Below are 20,349 nucleotides of genomic sequence, written 5' to 3' on the forward strand. Positions count from 1 at the left end.
CACCTACACACACATGCATAATGCTTCATTCACTCCTTATGAGAAAAAAAAAAAAAAAAAATTGGAAACAGACACAAGGGCTTCTCCCCAAGAGAAACTCAAAATGAGAACAATCAGACAGGGCTTCAAATTATACACATATATGCAAACATGACAATAAATAGAACCCTCGTAATATCTGTTGACACATTTGCTGCTTAGATATTATTCAAGTAGCAATAATGGACATACACATCACCTTCAATTACAACTGATGGCTCGACAACAAAAAACCCACCCACTCACCTTAATCCACTCACTTGTATCTGATAATAAATCATGTATCTGTTAACATTTACAATACTAAACGCATTATAACAGACAAAAGCACATGGCTTGGTACATGTAGATCTATCAAAAAGAGTTAACTAACATGTGAGAGAAGGTGTGTTGAAATTGTGTGCTTAAAACTTTACAATGAGGTCATATAAAGAGAAAAATAACACAGTGTTGACATTATTCTTCAATTATCGTCATTCTGTGTTGTCATTATTCTTAATTATCACAAAATGTTATTTTGACTGCAATTATTTTGAAAGGATGGGAATTAATAAAATGACCTAAAAGATTATAATTTAATAGAGGGTTTTATGAACATACGCAGATTTTTATATTTAAAAAATATAATTGCAAACATTGCCATATTATCTTACTTATAGCCTACAGAATATAAAAGCACTTTAACTCCAGACCTTATTAAATAGACAACAGATTAGGTAGACTATTAAATTGTCCTTTACTTGAATTGGCCCTACAAGATAAACAATTAATTTTTTTCTCCTTAAACTGATCTTAAGAATACCGTGGCAGACGGAATGAAGATTACCAAGTTAATTGTTCATTTAAGAACAATCTGGACTGGTTGTAAGTCCTCCACTTATGTTGAACACATGCACACGCACATACACACGTTTTCCTTTTTGAGGGTGACTCTTCCTTCCTATAAATTACAACTGGTCTAAAACATATTGCAGAACATCTTATTTGCTCCCCCTTCAGGTGTCAAAGATAGAGAAGAAATATTTCCAATTATGCAGGTTCAGGTGTGCAATAATTTCCCTTTTTCAACTGCACTAGGCAAAATGTACGTGCGAGAAGAGAGCGTGTGTTTAAGCGGTGCGCATCAGTGTCACGTCAAGTGTGCGTTTGTGTGATTCCACCGCGGCTCTGCTGCACGGTCATAATTGTCTTTCTGTACGTCTTTGTTCCGTCTGGCCGCCTCCATCTGACAGTTTGACTGCTCGCTTCAGTCTGCCTCTCCATACTGATGTCCTCCATAATATCAGCCCTCCTCCCTCATCTGAGGGAAGTTGGGGAAAGTTTACTTTACAGGCCCATATCCTCCTCGCTAACGTTAACAGCTGCTGCGCTCCTGACATTTTGATGTGTCTTATTGGAGTCGCTTTGCGCTTCGGGAAATGACACGCCATTGGCATCTTGTTTCAGCCTTTATTATTATTTCTTTGATTTTTATAGCTCTCTCTCATGCTGTCGGGCACTCTATGAAGAGATTGAGAGCTGGGCGCACTTCTCCACTGATCAATTATTTAACATGCAAGTCATTGCTATAGATGAGAAAAGAACACATTTGCGAATAATCGAGGAAGAAAAAGAGCAGGAGCAAGAGAGTTTAAGGTAGACGGAGAGAAAAAGGCTGAATAAGTGTCCAAGGTGACTGTGGATCTCATTCTGTGGATCAAAAATCTGTTCTGGGCAGTGGACAGTAGGGAAAAGCAACGCAAAATAAAAATAATAAAATGCATCTAACAATATAGGCATGCATAGTTAAGACAGCAAAATAGGAGGACAAAATGCTTCCCATTAGCCTGCTATAGACGGCAAGGTCATGGGTTCGATTTCCAATTGAACTGATGAAACTATAAAAATTACACAAATAAAAAAAATGAAACAAATAAAAAATGTATGCCAAAAGCATAAATGTAAATCTTTTGTTGCTGAGGTCATAGGTCGTGCAATTAGTTTTTGTACAAATTATTCCTATAGCTCAAACTGTAGATTTAGCAACGACAAAGTCATGGGTTCGATTCCCAGGAAATGCATGAACTGATAAAAGTAGTAAAAAGTATGGCATATGCATGAATGTAAATCTTTTGTTGTTGAGGCTGAGCAAGTAGTTTGGCGCAAATTATTCCTGTAGCTCAAACAGTAGAGCTAACAATGCCAAAGTCATGGGTTCAATTCCCAGGGAATGCATGAACTGATAAAAGTAGTAAAAATTATGCCATATGCATGAATGTAAATCTTTTTGAGGCTGAGCAAGTAGTTTGGCACAAATTGTTCCTGTAGCTCAAACAGTAGAGCTAACAATGCCAAAGTCATGAGTTCGATTCCCAGGGAATGCATAAACTGATAAAAGTAGTAAAAATTATGCCATATGCATGAATGTAAATCTTTTTGAGGCTGAGCAAGTAGTTTGTCACAAATTGTTCCTGTAGCTCAAACAGTAGAGCTAACAATGCCAAAGTCATGGGTTCAATTCCCAGGGAATGCATGAACTGATGAAACTAATAAAAAATGTTTGGCAAATGCATAAATGTAAATCTTTTGTTGCTGAGGTCATAGGTCGTGCAAGTAGTTTTTGTACAAATTATTCCTATAGCTCAAACTGTAGATTTAGCAACGACAAAGTCATGGGTTCGATTCCCAGGAAATGCATGAACTGATAAAAGTGATAAAAAGTATGGCATATGCATAAATGTAAATCTTTTGTTGTTGAGGCTGAGCAAGTAGTTTGGCGCAAATTATTCCTGTAGCTCAAACAGTAGAGCTAACAATGCCAAAGTCATGAGTTCGATTCCCAGGGAATGCATAAACTGATAAAAGTAATAAAAAATTATGCCATATGCATGAATGTAAATCTTTTTGAGGCTGAGCAAGTAGTTTGGCACAAATTGTTCCTGTAGCTCAAACAGTGCCAAAGTCATGGGTTCAATTCCCAGGGAATGCATGAACTGATAAAAGTATTTTTTGCACAAATTATTCTTGTAGCTCAAACAGTAGGGTTAGCAACGACAAGGTCATAAGTTCAATCGCCAGGGAATGCATGAACTGATAAAAGTAATTAAAAAAAAGTATTCCATTTGCATAAATTTAAATCTTTTGTTGTTGAGGCTGTGCAAGTAGTTTGGCACAAATTATTCCTGTAAACAGTAGAGTTAAACAGTAGAGCTCAAACAGTAGAGCTAGCAACACCAAAGTCATGGGTTCAATTCCCAGGGAATGCATGAATTGCAGAAATGTAAACCTTTAAATGCAAGTTGCTTTGGATAAAAGCAACTTTTAAAAAAATTGTAAATCCTGTTAGACTGATGCCAATATGGACAGGTTGCATGATGTCTTCAATCTCGAAAATGATCAAACTTCACACGGTAAAGAAAATGTGACCAAACTACAATACAGATTCATTTTCACCAAGAATAAACATGGTTTGCACAGTTTGTGCAAAATTAAACATTCAAATGTGTTATTTAAGGATGATTTTGTTTACTTTTGTATGATCATTTCGGACCCATTTTGGCTTGTCACTTGATGTCCAATCTGGGTCCTGAAGCAAACCGAGTAGAGAAGCATCATACTAGAGTAAAATGAGTGTTAATGCATTGTCTTGTCAGTCCTAGTGCATCACTGAATGGGAGAGAGGCTTCAGTCAGTGCCAGAACTGCCATCTGCCGAAGTCCTCTGTGAATGCGCTAGTGTTAAGAGCCCAGCCCGGGCTCCATTAGCCACACACATACACACACACACACATACAGTGGATATGTGTTAATGAAAAACTATGCGCTCTATTATAGGACCCACTCTGACTGACTCTTAAGGGACTTTGTGTGGTGGATTAGAGCATTTTCAGGATGTAGGGCGCTTCATAGGAGACTGTGCTTTGATTATACGTGACTGAAATAGGTGTCTGCTTGTGTGTGGCATGCTTTGCTTACTGTGCAGCATGTGTGTTTTGAGGTTGAAAGTCCTGTCCCTGGAGTGACCCTGCAAAAACAAGAATTCCCATGTGAGGCTACTTTTAGTGTTACCCTGACATGCTACTTTTTACTTCCTCTCTAGGATCCCACAGTATACCCAGCCTTAGAACAAGACATGCTTTTAAAAAGAAGTCCTGTAAGAAGTTAAGATTGTGCACTCAGTCGTCGTCTTCCGGTGACGTGGATGCAGCATCAGGCAAAGACAAATTACATTGTAGAAAAGAGATATTATTCTGTGAGCAAAAGTGTCCAATAATAAAGGGGTTATTGACATAAAGTGAATATTTAGATGGTCACATGATCTCATCATGTCAGCCCTCATGAGGCGACTCACTCCATGTGAAATAAAACACCTTTTTTTTAGGCTACTGTTATGCCTGGAGTCTTCATCTCATGTGAGTGATGTGATTATTACTGATCAAAAGTACTAAAACATTTTAATGAGAAAAAAAACTGCAGCTTTAAGAAAAACCGTTTCCACCATTTTATGATCAATATCAAAGTAAAAAAGATTAGGGATAAAAATAAAAAAAAAAGATTAAAAATCTACTTCATACTGACTGCTATTAGTCAAATTGGTTGACCTCTGACCTGTTTCTGGCCCAGAAACTGTTTATAAACATATAATTATGATTTTTTGTGACAATAAAACCTCGCTTTGAACCACACCGTTTAATCTCCATGGAACAAGTTCAATTGTACAGTTGGGAAAATAATTTCCTGCAAATTACAAATTAATTTTAGAATAAAAAAGAGCGTGACTCGATTATCAAATAACATTTTTGTGTCTCAGTTATTTTTATTCAAGGGCTAAATGCATTAATTTGCATCAGGCAGAGTGAGCCAGGAAGCGTAGGTGGTTTAAAATAATGCATTCCTACTTTTTTTTTTTGCTTTGTTCATGTTCCCGATATTAAGTAGGTTGTTTGTTTTCCGCATAATGAAATTGAGAAATTTACTAAATTAAATCAGAGAAGGTAAATTAGACCTACAGAGACACTCTTTCATTCTCGCTTTTACCACCATCCACTCGTTCTGTATCTGTTTATCCATTTTGCATTCTTTTTTTCCAATTCCTCTTTGAACCCCTTGTTCATTCTTTCTTTGTTCTTTTTCATTTCTTTCCAAACAGCCTCCTCCCTCTTCTTCAGAGTTTGCGTATCTGTAACGCCTTCCTCCTCTCCACCACCATCACATTTGCAGTACGAGCAATAAAACAGACATTTGCATATACGTTTACCTATACCCTTTACCTTTAGATTTCTATTGTATTTATAAAAAAAGCTATATTTATATATTAAAATGTGTGTGTCTCCAAAGTCCATGTGCAGTAAGCTTTGTGGTCTACCAAAAATCCTAAACAATCCAAACCACAACAGAAGTGGTGTGATGCTTAGAACAGCTGTTCAGGCTAATGACTGATGTGCTTAAACACATACACACACTCAAGTGATGAAGCACTTTGTCACAGATGCTTCCTCCTTCACGCTGGCGTCAGTTATCAATATTCTATTAGGACTGCAGTCCTCCACATCAGAGAAAGAGTAATGTCAGCACAGCACACTATAGTTGCTTGATATCAATACTGTGTTAAACACTCACTTTAGTCCCCTCTTTCTCATTCTCTGATTTCCCACCTCTGTCTCATGGGCTTATTACACTTCAAATTGTTAAAACTCAACATGAAACAGACTACATTTACTTTCTTAACACACACACTTGGTCTTATGGAGAAGAACTTTTTGCTTACAATGCTTCTGAAATGAGTTCTTTTTGTCTGATGTCACAAAGTCCTATTTTTTCAACGTCTTGAAACGTTTCATATAAAAACCACTTTCACTATCCAATCAAATCAAGAAAGTCTGCATCAAGCCCCACCCCTTTTCCCCTCACTGAATAACCTGTTTCACTCAGGAAATTTATCACATTAAAGAAGTAAAATCATTTGTGAATACAGTTTCATGTTGACTTTTACCCAAGGTCATTCTTAACCCTGACTTAAATGTAATTTATCTATGTTTATGTTTCAAACTTTTCATATTTTCCCATGGGCAAGTGTGAAATATTGCTTAATACTGGTTAAAAAAGACACAATAGCCTATTAGAGTCACCGGTGGCAATATGCATAAAACACTGACTTCCATCTCCTATAACATAACATAAAACATATCATAAGACAAAAAAATAACATATATAACAACATCTTAAGACAAAAAAATATATAATAACATAAAACATGTTATGTCATGTTGCAATTTTATGTGTTATGTCATGTTATATTTTATGTTATGTTTATGTTATGTTATGTTATGTGTTGTTATGATTTATGACAGTCATAACACTTCAACAAACAGACCAATCAGCCATCATAACACATATCACAACACATAACATAATATATAACAGCAACATAACATAAAATAAACACTTCAACAGACCGATCGACTGTCCTAAGATATAACATAACACATAACAGCACATAACATAACACAAAACATAACATATCGTAACACATAACATAGCAACATAACATAATGAACACCTCAACAAAGACCGATCAGCTGTCATAAACCATAACGCATAACATAACAACACATAACACAACACAAAACATAACATAAAACATGACATAACAAAACATAACATAGCAACATAACAACATAATATAATAACAAACACTTCAACAAACTGATCAGCAATCATAAAACATAACAGCATATAACACAGCACAACACACAACACAACATAACATAACATAGCCTAACATAGCCTAACCTTAACATAACATAAAATAACATAATATAACATAACATAGCCCAACATAACATAACATAACATAACATAACATAGCCTAACATAACATAACATAATATAACATAGCCTAACATAACATAGCCCGACATAGCCTAACCTTAACATAACATAACATAACATAGCCTAACATAACATAACATAGCCTAACCTTAACATAACATAAAATAACATAATATAACATAACATAGCCTAACATAACATAACATAACATAATATAACATAACATAACATAGCCTAACATAACATAGCCTAACATAGCCTAACCTTAACATAACATAACATAACATAATATAACATAACATAGCCTAACATAACATAACATAACATAACATAACATAACATAACATAACATAACATAACATAACATAACATAACATAACATAACATAAAACACAACACAACACAACACAACAAAACAAAACAAAACAAAACAAAACAAAACAAAACAATACACAACAAACAGATCAATCAGCCGAGCATCATTGCCTGTATAATTTATTGTGACAGTAGAGGTTATGTGTAGTGTCTCTTCAGCTCTCTGCTGCATTGTAGGACTCAGTGTTTACGGATAACACAACAAACCTTTTCTTTTGTGTCTTAGATGCTTGTTGACAAAAAAAGGAAGAAAAAAAAAAAAAAGCCCTGGCGGATTTTAGAAGAGAAAAGATGAGGAAGCGAAGAAAGCGAAGATCTATTAGAGGTTGTGTAAGCTGCAAATACACACATTTTGTCACAGATGCCCTGTACCCTTGTTCCTGTTTAATTATGGACGTCTAATTGGCACATGGTGACACTGGCGATAACACTCATGAAAATGTTTTGAGGTCTGGTGGTCCTCTGGCCATTCACACATGCACACACACATGCTGTAAGTATGGCGGGATGCCAAGCTCAAAATGAAGCTAGTCAGCGGACGACCGCTTAATGGAAAGCTGGCTCTGACGAGAGAGAACAAGAGAGAGGGAGAAAGCTAAAGGGAACACACGCAACGGGAACGACAAGGGGATAAAATAAGATAGATGAATAGAAATGAGATGAGATCTCTATCTTTCAGCTCATTAATTGTTCAAGATATCCGCTCCTTTCTCCTTTGTGATTTTAACACACTTCTAATTAGCTCCTAATTCAGGAAGTTTAAGCCTTGTGAACTTATTTATATATATATATATTGTAAAGAAATTCCTCTTCATTTGATCTTTTTTATCTCTATCTCTAGTCTCATGTTTCCTCACCCCAGAATGAATCGTAAAGCTAACTTAATGCAGCTGTAATCGTCCTGCTTGTAGGATACGAAAAGTTTTTTTCCCCCCTTTCCACGCTGCTTTGCTACTAATTACAGAAATTTATATTCAAAAAGGCATAGTGAAAACAAAAGGCAGACCAGACGATAAAAGAGATCTTCCTCAGGCAATGTCTGCGCAGAGGTGAAACCAAGTGATAATGCAGTCATTCGATCGCACAATCTGAGAACGAACGAGCCCTAATTTTGTCTCCTCTGAGCCTCTAACCAGAAGTTTGGGCGGCTAGTGGCAGCTGAAAGCACATCTGGGAGGAGACTCTCGTTTTCAGAGCTTGATTTGGCAGCGGACCTAATAAGAGTTCAATTAAAGCAGAAGTTCTTTGGGCGACAGCAGGATGTGATTACCCAGGAGTCAGTGGGGTATATATAGTAGCTGCTCCTCTTTCCGTGTACGGCTGCCGTTCTCGTGCCAGGACCTGAGGGATGATGAGGGAGGTCCATTTGCACAAGGCATTATGACTGACTCCTTTCCCTCTGATAAAAATCTGCCAGGTATCGCAGTCCAACTGCAGGTGCCTAGCTAATGCACATCCCTCCAGCAGAAAAGTACCATCGCACAGTCATTATCTGGGGGAATTCACTAAGAATGAATGGATAACTCTTGTTAGTGTCACTTTATTTACTTGTTTTAGAACAATTCACTAGAGTTCAAACTTTGGTTTTCAAACTTTGTTCTAGTGAACTATGGCGGGCTACAAGGAGGGTACGTCTACATTAATCTGGATACATTTGAGAACAAAGTTTTTCATCCACACTAGCATTTTCAAGCGTATTTCAAAAGTTTCTTATCCACACTGAAACGTTGCAAGATGCTTGAATGATCTTACTGCATGTGTAAAACATAATAAAAGTTCACTGAGACGATACAGAGAGACCAGACATAATAAAGCGTCCATGCTATTCTTCTGGCATGATCACTTTTTTTAGCAAAATATCTAGTTTCACTCAATTGCCACCCCATATATGGTCTAAAATGCAACTGCCCTCAGGTTTTGCTGCAGGACAACTGGATCGAGCAACTAAGCGATAAACATGCCTTTGAAGAGTGCAAAATGTTGTGCAGTGCCAGGTTGTGGAAAAACACAGTAGCTGCATTGGATTTGCAAAGAGCCTGAAATTAAAAAACGATGCTGTGCCTACCATTGGATATGACAGGAACGGCGCAACACACTTATTTGAGTAAAAAAGTTTTTATTGTGTCGCTATTGCTTTGTTACAGATCGTGTTGATATATATGGATTATGTATACAAGTCTAACCAAAATCATCAGTGACCAGAGATTTCTGATATGTAATGATTCATGTAGGGCTACAGTCAGATGTTTTTGTCTCTAAATCGTTTATTGACAGTAAATCAAACCAATGACTAAACGGTAGTGGTTAAACGGATCGTTATTGATCCATGATCCGTACTTGGATGGACACATTCACGCATTATGTCAGTCAAAATACCCCTCTCGGCAAGTATTCTCGTAAACACATTCGGTTATGCCTTAATTGAATGAGGTGAGAATTCGGATGTGTACGTGTATGGAGTCTTACTCTTAAAGTGACAGCAACCTATGTCATGTTAATCAAACAACAAAACATGGCTTTAACAAAGATGAATCTATATTAAATTTATACAGTGAACAGTGTCCTTTTACATTTAATTATTACATTTCCGTAGATGAAAATTTATACTACAGTTAGACCTTATACTTTATTTGTAACTTTATGTTGTATTTATCTATGCTTGTAATTGATGTACAGTATTTGTTCTTTTTACGGTCTGTTGCCTTTAATAATGTGTTAGTTAGGCTAGTAGTTTCTGCTGTGGTATCGGAGTAGTTAAAGTGGGCTAAGTAATAAATGCAAAGTTACCCCCCACCCCCCAATTTTCACCCCCCCCCAAATCCGTGACTTAATAACCGTGAGTTTTGTGATCCATTGAACCACTACTAAACGGTCAGTAGGATGAAAATAATCTAAACTGTGATTAAATTAGAAAGAACGCTCCCTTTACAATCGCTGGAGCTGTCAATCAAACAGCACGAATGTTCTGGACTCTCGCCAAAACTCCTGTTAGAGGCATATAGTTAGAATCAACTAATCTCTTATTTACATTGTGTTTGCAATGTTAGTTATGATGAAAGCATTTGTTAGTGTGCAGAAATCGAGTTACAATGACGAGATCACTGCATTCATGCACTCAACATGTCTGTAATCAGCTACATGCTCATCACTGCAACCTTTCATGCCATGATCTAAATATAATGCTATAATCAACATTTTTCACGATTAGTAAACCTTGAGAACTGTAATAGTAAAAACATGATAAAAGTTTTCAAGAGTAATAATTAGCCAATCACAGCAGTGGGCGTTTACACTGAAGTCTCACAGTAGACACGCCCCTTAAAACAGACTTCAAATCAGAGGGCTAAAATCAGGGTAGGAAAAATTTCTTTTATTTCTAAATTATGACAATTTTTGATGTAAAAATCATCCTAACATTTTAAGTGCACCCTAGGAAACATTACAAAACAATATAACAACACAGTTCATAACCCTCTAATTCTCCATTATATCATCTTTTAGATATCTAAATGATCTTTCAATCTTTCAAATATTGTTTACCACCAGCTTATCTTTCCTGTATCCATCTCTCCACCCTAGCAAGTATTTCTCTGATACAGCTCTACTTATGTCCGTTATTACCCCTGCTCGTCCACGGTGCTTTAGGGAGCAGACTCGACGCATAAGATCAAGGCGTACACATCAGTTGAGGCATATAGTTGTGAGATGAAAGGCAGGGTAAGGGTGCAGAAGTTCAGATGGCCCGAGGCAGTTTCACGAGCTCCCGCCCATGTGGCTTTTTAACTTTGCAGATTGGAGCTAACCTAAAGGCAGTGACCGGGGCTCTCCGCCTGCTCACCTAGAACAAATATGGACACGTCCTTCAGCTCGAGCTGCTGAGGAGAATTGGGAATCGCTGTTTAACGAGAACAGCGGCAGGTTACAGAAGTACATGGGAGGAAGAGAGAAACACTCACATTTCAGCGGGATTTAAGCTAATGAATCCAACAGCTCTTATACTTATATTCTGCGGGTCCAGGCATTAGGACACGATCACAACTTGATTGTAACCAATCAGAGATCAGGCACCAGGGTGATTATGGCAGAAAATGGGAAGTGACAGAAAAACCCTCCTTTCCATCAAAGACTTTTTTCCCTAAACTTTGTGCCTGGCAGTCAAATTTCCTCATCAGGATTTTGATGAGACTCATGGGCATACGCAGTGACAGGTTCATTTCTACAGCGTCTAATTGCTTTCAGCTTTCACTCAGCCAGGTCCCTCATTAGTGTGCATTTAGCACACATACAGTAAACCCAGGCAGCCGGCTTCACGCCCTATCCAACTTATAAAAATGATACTGTGCCAATCACATTTTGAACTCCTTTAGCTCAAATACTGAGATTTACTGTAAAACACTATTTTGTGTAAGAGAAGCTACAGAAAAGGACGGTAAAGCTATAATAGTGCTTGTAATCGCATTACAGTCTATGCCAGTGGTGATATAAATAAAAGTTGGCATTCAAAAATAATTTTCAAACTGATATTACACGTGTTGTGTTTCTTTGAAAGTACCGGTACATTTACAGAATTTATACATTTAACTTAAACTGCTATCAAAATGAATGAGTTGGGTTACTCAGTACTTCAAGTTAAGAGCAATTAACATGTACGAGTACAACTAACTCAAAATCTGATAGTTCAGTTTACTTAAAACTGGAAACAGCATAACTGATTACTTCATTTTTTTTATTATTATTTTTTTTTTATTCAGGTTTACAGTGTTGCTTAAGGTATTTTTTTTTTTATTTCAAAATGACAATTCTGTCATCATTTACTTTTGTGTTGTTCCAAAACCTTATGACTTTCTTCAGTGGAAGACGAGAGGAGAAATTTTGAATGATGTACTGCAGACCGTTTTGTCCTGTGCAATTACAATGAATGTATTTCAAACTTAAAATTTACTTTCATTATACTGAAAAATAGCAAGTAAAGAAAGAATTTTTATTTGGGGTCATTTTAAGGATCAAGATTTTACACTGAACATCATAAAGTGACAAAAAACAATTCCCCCCAAAAAAATAGTTTTATGCACAGATCCTGTGACATAAACAACAAGAAATATGGAGCAAGCTACTCTCTTTTAAAAGTTGATTAGCTTACTGATTTATCCATTTTGCATTGTTATTGTGACCCATTTTCCCCTTAACTATGCTCTCTTTGCAGTAGGTTTTCAGTATTCTGACCTGAACTGACTAAACCTTCAGACTGAACTGAATTTGAGACAGTGGGAGGTTCTGCAGTGAAAGCAGCAGTGAAATAAAAAGATATGTCAGCGATAAGAGCAGAAAGAAGGCAGAGTTTTTGCTTGAGTGACGGGTGATAAAATGCAGCGAGATGAACCTGAACATGACTAACAGAGAAGAAAGACTCTAAGATGGGAAGTCAGATAATGTCTTCACCCAGAAAACACACACACGCACACACTTGTTGGGTTTCCATGTTTTATGGAGACTTTTCATTGACATAATGATTTCTATACTGTACATATTCTATACCCTAAACCTAAACCTACCCATCACAGAAAACTTTCTGCATTTTGACATTTTCAAAAAAAACATCACTTAGTGTTTTTCTCAGGGTGACCAAAAAAATCTCAAAGATTTAACATCACAAATAGCTCTTATTTTTCAACCCTTCCCCCCTACAACCATTTGTCATACAGAGACTAATATTCGTGATCCAATCAATTCCTAATGAATAAAACATTTTCCCATTAAATATTCTGTTTTGACTAGAAATATGTCAGATTATGTATAAAATAAGTTGCATGAATGAAGTTTAAACAATCATAATTGTCTGTTTTTGCATGTGCACTCTTAAACAGACTTGTTTTTTATTTAAAGTATATATTCATCTTTTTCTTCTGTCTTTCTCCACTACAAGTTGTTTTAAAATCCGAGCACAACGCCTTCAGGTGCTCAGTCCAACTCCGCAAACATTCTCCAAGGAGGGGGGCAGACCGCTTTTGGGAACCTGGAGTTGTCCGAGGGCAATTGAGTTGATTGTTTGGGCCAGGAGAGAATCTCATTAGAACAAACACACTGTTTATTCATTTTCCTTTTTTTTTTACTCCACTTGATCACTCTGTTCCCGCCGTTAGCAACCATCTGGGGGCCCCCCCTCGTCGTGGTCCCTGCTTTTAGAGGACAGAGGGGTGGAAATTGGCACTAAGTGAAGAGATGGCATGCGCGCAACAGAGGGAACAATTTTAATTAAAATGTTTGCCCAGAAAATAATCTCCCGAGTAGCCTTGTTAATTATGACTAATGCCTGCAAAGGTAGCACACGCAAAACGCATGGCGTGTGGGGGTGCTCACCATGGAAACGCGTACGGACGGTGTTTTATCCCCCTCAAACGGAAGTGGGACGGCTCTCCTCCTCCTTTTGTTCCTCACTGAAGCAGCTTGTTTGGCCACCCGGTGATGTGACTTTGTTGTTAATTGGGTCATTGCCTTCACTGCAGCGCACTGACTCTTCAACCCTGATGTGAAATCCCAGGTGGGCTGTAGCGCAACACAAACATTCACATATACACACTGTCCATATGTGCACTTGCCTGTATACACACGTACACATCAGTGCATTATCAAAGGAGAAACTAACTGAGGAGTTAAATGCTGATTAGAAGCTGAAATATGAATTCACGCTTACTGAACTGAGACGTCTGCGGGTGAATTTGTTATGTGGTTTATGGGGTCTCATGTCGCATGCCTCAGTGACATGTGGAGAACACTGCAGACCTTTGGTGACTGTAGTTAATGTGGAAGTTAAACAAACTTTATTTTTCCTCATGAACCACCAGAGGACAGTTGAACTCGTGTTCTCTAATGCACGTGTGCGTCCTGTACATGGGGAATGTTTGTGATAATAGGGCAGCGATTTATAAGAAATAAACTGAAAGTCATTTATTATCATTCAGAGTTGGCATCACCTGATATAACCAGATAGAGATACAGTTGAGTAGGAACGTCCAACAGTATTCAAAAGAACAACGACCCTTAATTTAACTGCTGTCTGTCAAGTCAAGTCAAGTCACCTTTATTTATATAGCGCTTTTTACAAATGTAGATTGTGTCAAAGCAGCTTTACATTGATAACTGGTACATTATTTTGGCTGCACAGCAGCTGTTAAAGAATAGTGTCAATGCAGGCAGATCAAAGCACTGTTGAATATCAAATGTCAAGTCAAATGTCAAGTGTCCCCAACTAAGCAAGCCAAAGGTGACAGCGGCAATGTGGGATGACCACTTAAAGGGGACCTATTATTCTCCTTTTCACAAGATGTAAGTCTCTGGTGCCCCCAGAATGTGTCTGAAATTTCAGCTCAAAATACCCCACAGATCATTTATTATAGCTCAAATTTGCCCCTATTTGGGTGTGAGCAAAAACACGCAGTTTTTGTGTGTGTCCCTTTAAATGCAAATTTAATTTAATCCCTTTAAATTGAGCTGCTTTCCAGAAGAGGACAAAGCTTTAACAGTTTGCGCTTCGGTTGCTCAACAACAAAGCTGGAGAATCTCAGGCAGCCAAAATGTCTGAAATTGTCAGTAATGGTGTTCAACCTTACATTGTTCAAACCGGAGTCGACACTGATGGAGAGACTCAGGAAGAAGTTACACCTTTTAGAATGAAACTGGACGTTTCTGAATGGTTAGTGGATACATTTTTGTAGTTGCTGTGGAGTTGATTCAACTCATCGACTAGCATGTGGCGTCATGTTAATCTTTTGTGGAAATCCAGCATTGAATATGATAGATTCAAATTCAGAGTAAAAAATATAAAGAAATAAATAATAAAGTCACATTGCAATTATAAGACATACTATAAAGTTGTAACTGAGAAAAAATTGAATTATATTAATATAATTTAGCAAATTATGAGATAGGAGGACACAACTGTAAGATGTAAAATTGCAGTCACAAAGGCAAAATTACCTTAATTTTTTTCACTCTCAGGTGGATACGTATCTGATGAGAGATCTGATGAGGGTAGATGACAGATCTTATTAAATTTTTGTTCCACCCAAACAAGAAAAAACAACCAAAATGTGAGACTTTCCATCTTCTTCAACATGAGTGACATTTAGAGGTCACATTTCTTGCAAAACATGACTAGAAGCCATTTCAATGAAAACAAAAGCATCTAAAAAGTATGAAATGATAAATCTATGACATCTGTTTATCTGTTGTCGTCAATCCTCCGACTCTCCTAATCTTTAATCTCTCGGTCTCAAAAACACAAATCCTAACGGAAATCCACAACCCCTTTTTCCAAAGCACCTCAAATATTTATTCAACGGTTTGATGTTCCTTCGCTTTTATGAAATAATCAAAAATGTTGTAAAAAGCATTCGCCGCCTTTCTCAGAGACAGTCCTCAATAACAGGCAAGAGCTTCTGTCTTTATGGTCTGTAAAGGGGGGGAGGGGGGAGTCTTGTCTTAATAATAAAGCCAGTGAGCCGCAGATCAAACAGCGGTTTGGTGTTACAGCAGATCGTAATGAACCTCTGCAGCAGGTCTGGAGTCAGACAGAGCTGCATGCAAACACTGGGGAGAAGAGCGCAGGGCGCTGGGACGTGCTCCGATTCCTGATACTCTTACCTCTGTGTGTGTGTGTGTGTGTGTGTGTGTGTGTAAAATGTACAAGCCGTTCCTAACAGTGGTGCATGAGAGATCTGCATAGTTATGAGTTAAAGACTTATTCATCATATAGATACAGACACAGAGGTCATCAGAGCAACACAAGTGGTCATAGGGATACTGTAAACCCTAACGCTCAAAATAATTAATTGGTTTGAATAGGACAAACATAAATTAAACAAATTAGTTCAGTCAAATTAACTTTTATGAGTATTTAGCACTTTCTTTTTCTTTCAAGTTCACAGAACTGATATATTTTAAGTAAACTGAACTGTTTCATTGTTTTTGAGTTTTATGAACTTATTTCTTTTAATTTAGACAAACTTAACTGAAACTGGGCTGGAATTTTTTATTTCCCAGCATGCTTTGCCCATGGCACTCAAAAGGGGGAGTAAACGCTAAAATTAATGCTATATAATGTATTTTACACTAGTGATTACAATCTGATTGCCTCAAATTGTTTGAGTTTTGCCAACTTATTTGTGTTTACAGTGCACCAAATCAGTGTTCTAGCACAAATTCATATGAAAAATTCAAAATAAAGTAACACTGCCACATATAAAGTTCACATTGTGGGATATAATTTCATTTTGTGATGTACAAAGACGCATTTCTGAAAAATAAAGTCGCAAATACAAGATAATTTGTCAATATAAATCATATGGTCACATGCTGGTATGGTAATGGTCAAGTTGGTAAATCAGCAAAGCCATGCCGGTGACCATCACCGAACCAACATAAACTACTAAATTTGATTTTTCAGAATGAAAACTGGAGCTTGAAAGCTGGTCAATCAACATGTTTTTTTTTTCTGATTAAGCTGCTTGACCGTGTTGGTCTTGTTAAGTTTTATATCACATTCAAACATCTCTCCACCCATTCACTATGATTAAAAAGATTCCACACAACATCAGTTTATGTACTCGCATCAACAACATGCTCACCAATAAGTGTCAGTGGGTTTTCTTCACTTACTGATGAAGTCATTTGGCAAGACAGAAAAGCTCAGTGACACAAAAATGAAGGGTGGGGTCACCCGGAGAGGATTGTCCTCCAGACAATCACCATTTGAAAGTGTCTCTTTCAACCACAGGGAGATACATAGTGGGAGCTTTAAAAAGGTGAAGCAAAGTGTGTGCTTGGATTTATTGGCAGATTTCTTTCTTTTTAAGTGCATTAATACTGCACAGAAAATGTCTGGATTTTGAAATGCCTGTTATTAGCTTTTATAGTCTCTGGGAAATCATAAACGCAAGGGAATGTGTGGCTAATGGATAATTTTGATTTCTAAAGCAGTACATTATTGGCTTAAGAAGCATTTTTGCCATGTGAAAAATGTCCATCCTCATCCATCCTCCATCTAGAGTCAATCTCTACACTGGAGGAAAAAATATATTTACTTTTATCAGCAGGAATATCTAAACATCCTTAAAAACAGATAAATATACATAAAAAGCAAAATTGCCAAAAGGTATTAAATGAAAAATTTAATTCCGTCATCATTCACACACCCCTCAAACCAATCCAAACCTTTTTTCAAAAACAACACCAGATATTTCGAAAAATGTTCATGCTTCCCTTTTCCATACAATTAAAGCTTTCTATGTCAAGCTTGAGGGTGAAAAAATGATTATAGGATATTGGGTGAACTATTCCATTGAGACAAAAAAAATGCATCTTAAATATATTGTTCAAATAAACTGTTATATTGTAGGGACATGTAATGTACCAATAAAGCTGCCACCTTATCTGCCCCTATTAGGGATGCAAATGGATTTCCTGAAACTTTCCAGGAATTTTGGAAAGATTTCCACCCCTTTTGCATCCCTAGCCACTATTTGCTCTCAGTAAATAGCATGTAATGCTATTTGCATTTAGTGCAAAGAAAATACTATTTACACAGTGCCATTTTTTTGTTTCATTGGCAGATTTTTTCATTTGAAGCATAAACTGCAATAAATGTATTATTTCATTTCCAGCCATTTTTTTTTTTTTTTTCACATTTGTCAAAAGATACATTTGGACAGAGAGGCTGATCAAAATCCAACAACAATGATGCCAATGCTACTTTCACAAAAAAAAAAAAAAAAAAAACTAAGTGCAAAGTTAATGTTGCATAATATGCACAACACCCAATGAGATGCAGTTTAGATGAAAGTACATAACAGTAGTCCACATATACACAAGGTTAACTGCAGGAACTGTAAAGACGGGGGGGGGAAAGCTGTGCCTTACTAGTGCACTAGAATTCAGAGGTGACTAAACCTCCCGCAGAGCTATGCAGGTATGAATAGCCTAATATCAACATTCAGGGCACTCATTTTGCCTCTATAATGTGCAAGGCTCTCAGGAGAACGCACACACACTTCCTGAAAAGCATCCCATTTCTTGCTTCATGAGTCATTGGAGAAATTATTCGCTGCACAAATATAGCTTACATGTTCTTCGTATCTCATTAGAGCAAACAAAAGAACAGAAACACTGAATAATTTTGATTTCTAGATGTTCCAGCTAATTATATTCTTTGGAGGCTGCCTGCAAGCAGCAGGACATCGTTTTAATTTGTATCCTCTAAAAACCCTATTAAAAGGAAGCCAGCCAAAAAGTTCGCTATGTTCACAGCACTTGTTTTTTTTTTGTTTTCCAGATTGGAAAAGTGAAGCAAGGTAATTAAATGTAAAGTGGGCAGCAGTACTAGTTTTATATCATCTGTTGTATTCAAAAGGCAAACACAAACAGAACTCCCCTTTAGAAGTGCATCCTCTTAAATTTGCCGCTCTCGCTTTGTAAACAAACCAATTACAGCAATACGCAAAGTAAATATTGGTTATATTTTAAATGTAATATGTGAGATATTCAGAGATAATATATTCAGAGGAATCACTGTAGGCATTACTGCGCGTGGGCTACAGCACTGACTTACAAACATGAATTCTTCAAGCAATTCATTAAAGGCTTTTTAAGCTTTCGATTAACAAAAATACTACAACAGTAGGTCATGACCCAAAAATTAAACTCGAGTCTGTTCTGACATGCCCTCACCACTGAAAACCAAAACACGGATGGATGGATGGATGGTCAGATAGACGGACGCATGGATGGATGGATGGTTAGATGGATGTATGGATGGTCAGATAGACGGATCGATGGATGGATGGTCAGATAGACGGACGGACGGACAGACGGATGGATAGACAGATGCATGGATGGATGGTCAGATAGACAGATGGATGGTCAGATAGACGGAACGATGGATGATGTCAGATAGACAGATGGATGGTCAGATAGACGGATGGATGGATGGATGGTCAGATAGACGGAACGATGGATGGATGGTCAGATAGACAGATGGATGGATGGATGGATGCATGGATGGATGGCCGGACAGACAGATGGATGGATGTCAGACAGACGGAACGATGGATGGATGGTCAGATAGACAGATGGATGGATGGATGGATGCATGGATGGATGGCCGGACAGACAGATGGATGGATGTCAGATAGACGGAACGATGGATGGATGTCAGATAGACAGATGGATAGATGGATGGATGGACGGACGGATGGATAGACAGATGGATGGATGGATGGATGGATGCATGGATGGATGGTCAGATAGACAGATGGATGGATGTCAGATAGACGGAACGATGGATGGATGTCAGATAGACAGATGGATGGATGGATGGATGGATGCATGCATGGATGGATGGTCAGATAGACAGATGGATGGATGGTCAGATAGACAGATAGATGGATGGTCAGATAGACGGATGGATGGATGGTCAGATAGACAGATAGATGGATGGTCAGATAGACGGATGGATGGATGGTCAGATAGACAGATAGATGGATGGTCAGATAGACGGATGGATGGATGGTCAGATAGACAGATAGATGGATGGTCAGATAGACGGATGGATGGATGGTCATAGATGGATGGATGGTCAGATAGACAGATGGATGGATGGTCAGATAGACGGGAAGATGGATGGATGGATGGATGGATGGATGGATGGATGGATGGATGGATGGATGGATAGACGGAACGATGGATGGATTTCAGATAGACAGATGGATGGATGGTCAGATAGATGGATGGATGGATGGATGGTCATGGATGGATGGATGGATGGATGGTCAGATAGACAGATGGATAGATGGATGGATGGATGGATGGATGGATGGATGGATGGATGGATGGATGGATGGATAGACGGAACGATGGATGGATTTCAGATAGACGGATGGATGGTCAGATAGATGGATGGATGGATGGATGGTCATGGATGGATGGATGGATGGATGGTCAGATAGACAGATGGATAGATGGATGGATGGATGGATGGATGGATGGATGGTCAGATAGACAGATGGATGGATGGTCATAGACAGACAGACAGACAGACAGACAGACAGACAGATAGATAGATAGATAGATAGAT

The 20,349-nt window shown here is 37.7% G+C and overlaps 1 protein-coding gene across 1 annotated transcript in view; it reads right to left on the bottom strand.

Moving 5' to 3' along the window:
- The window catches only part of mpped1 (metallophosphoesterase domain containing 1), a 95,167-nt gene that overhangs the window by 15,026 nt on the left and 59,792 nt on the right, over positions 1 to 20,349 (bottom strand). The window contains exon 7 of the mRNA XM_048157196.1: positions 3,993 to 4,041. Coding sequence (XP_048013153.1) covers positions 3,993 to 4,041 — 49 coding nt within the window. The remainder of the gene's footprint in view (positions 1 to 3,992; positions 4,042 to 20,349) is intronic.

Source organism: Megalobrama amblycephala, linkage group LG14 (assembly GCF_018812025.1).
Source record: "Megalobrama amblycephala isolate DHTTF-2021 linkage group LG14, ASM1881202v1, whole genome shotgun sequence".
Classification (NCBI taxonomy): domain Eukaryota; kingdom Metazoa; phylum Chordata; class Actinopteri; order Cypriniformes; family Xenocyprididae; genus Megalobrama; species Megalobrama amblycephala.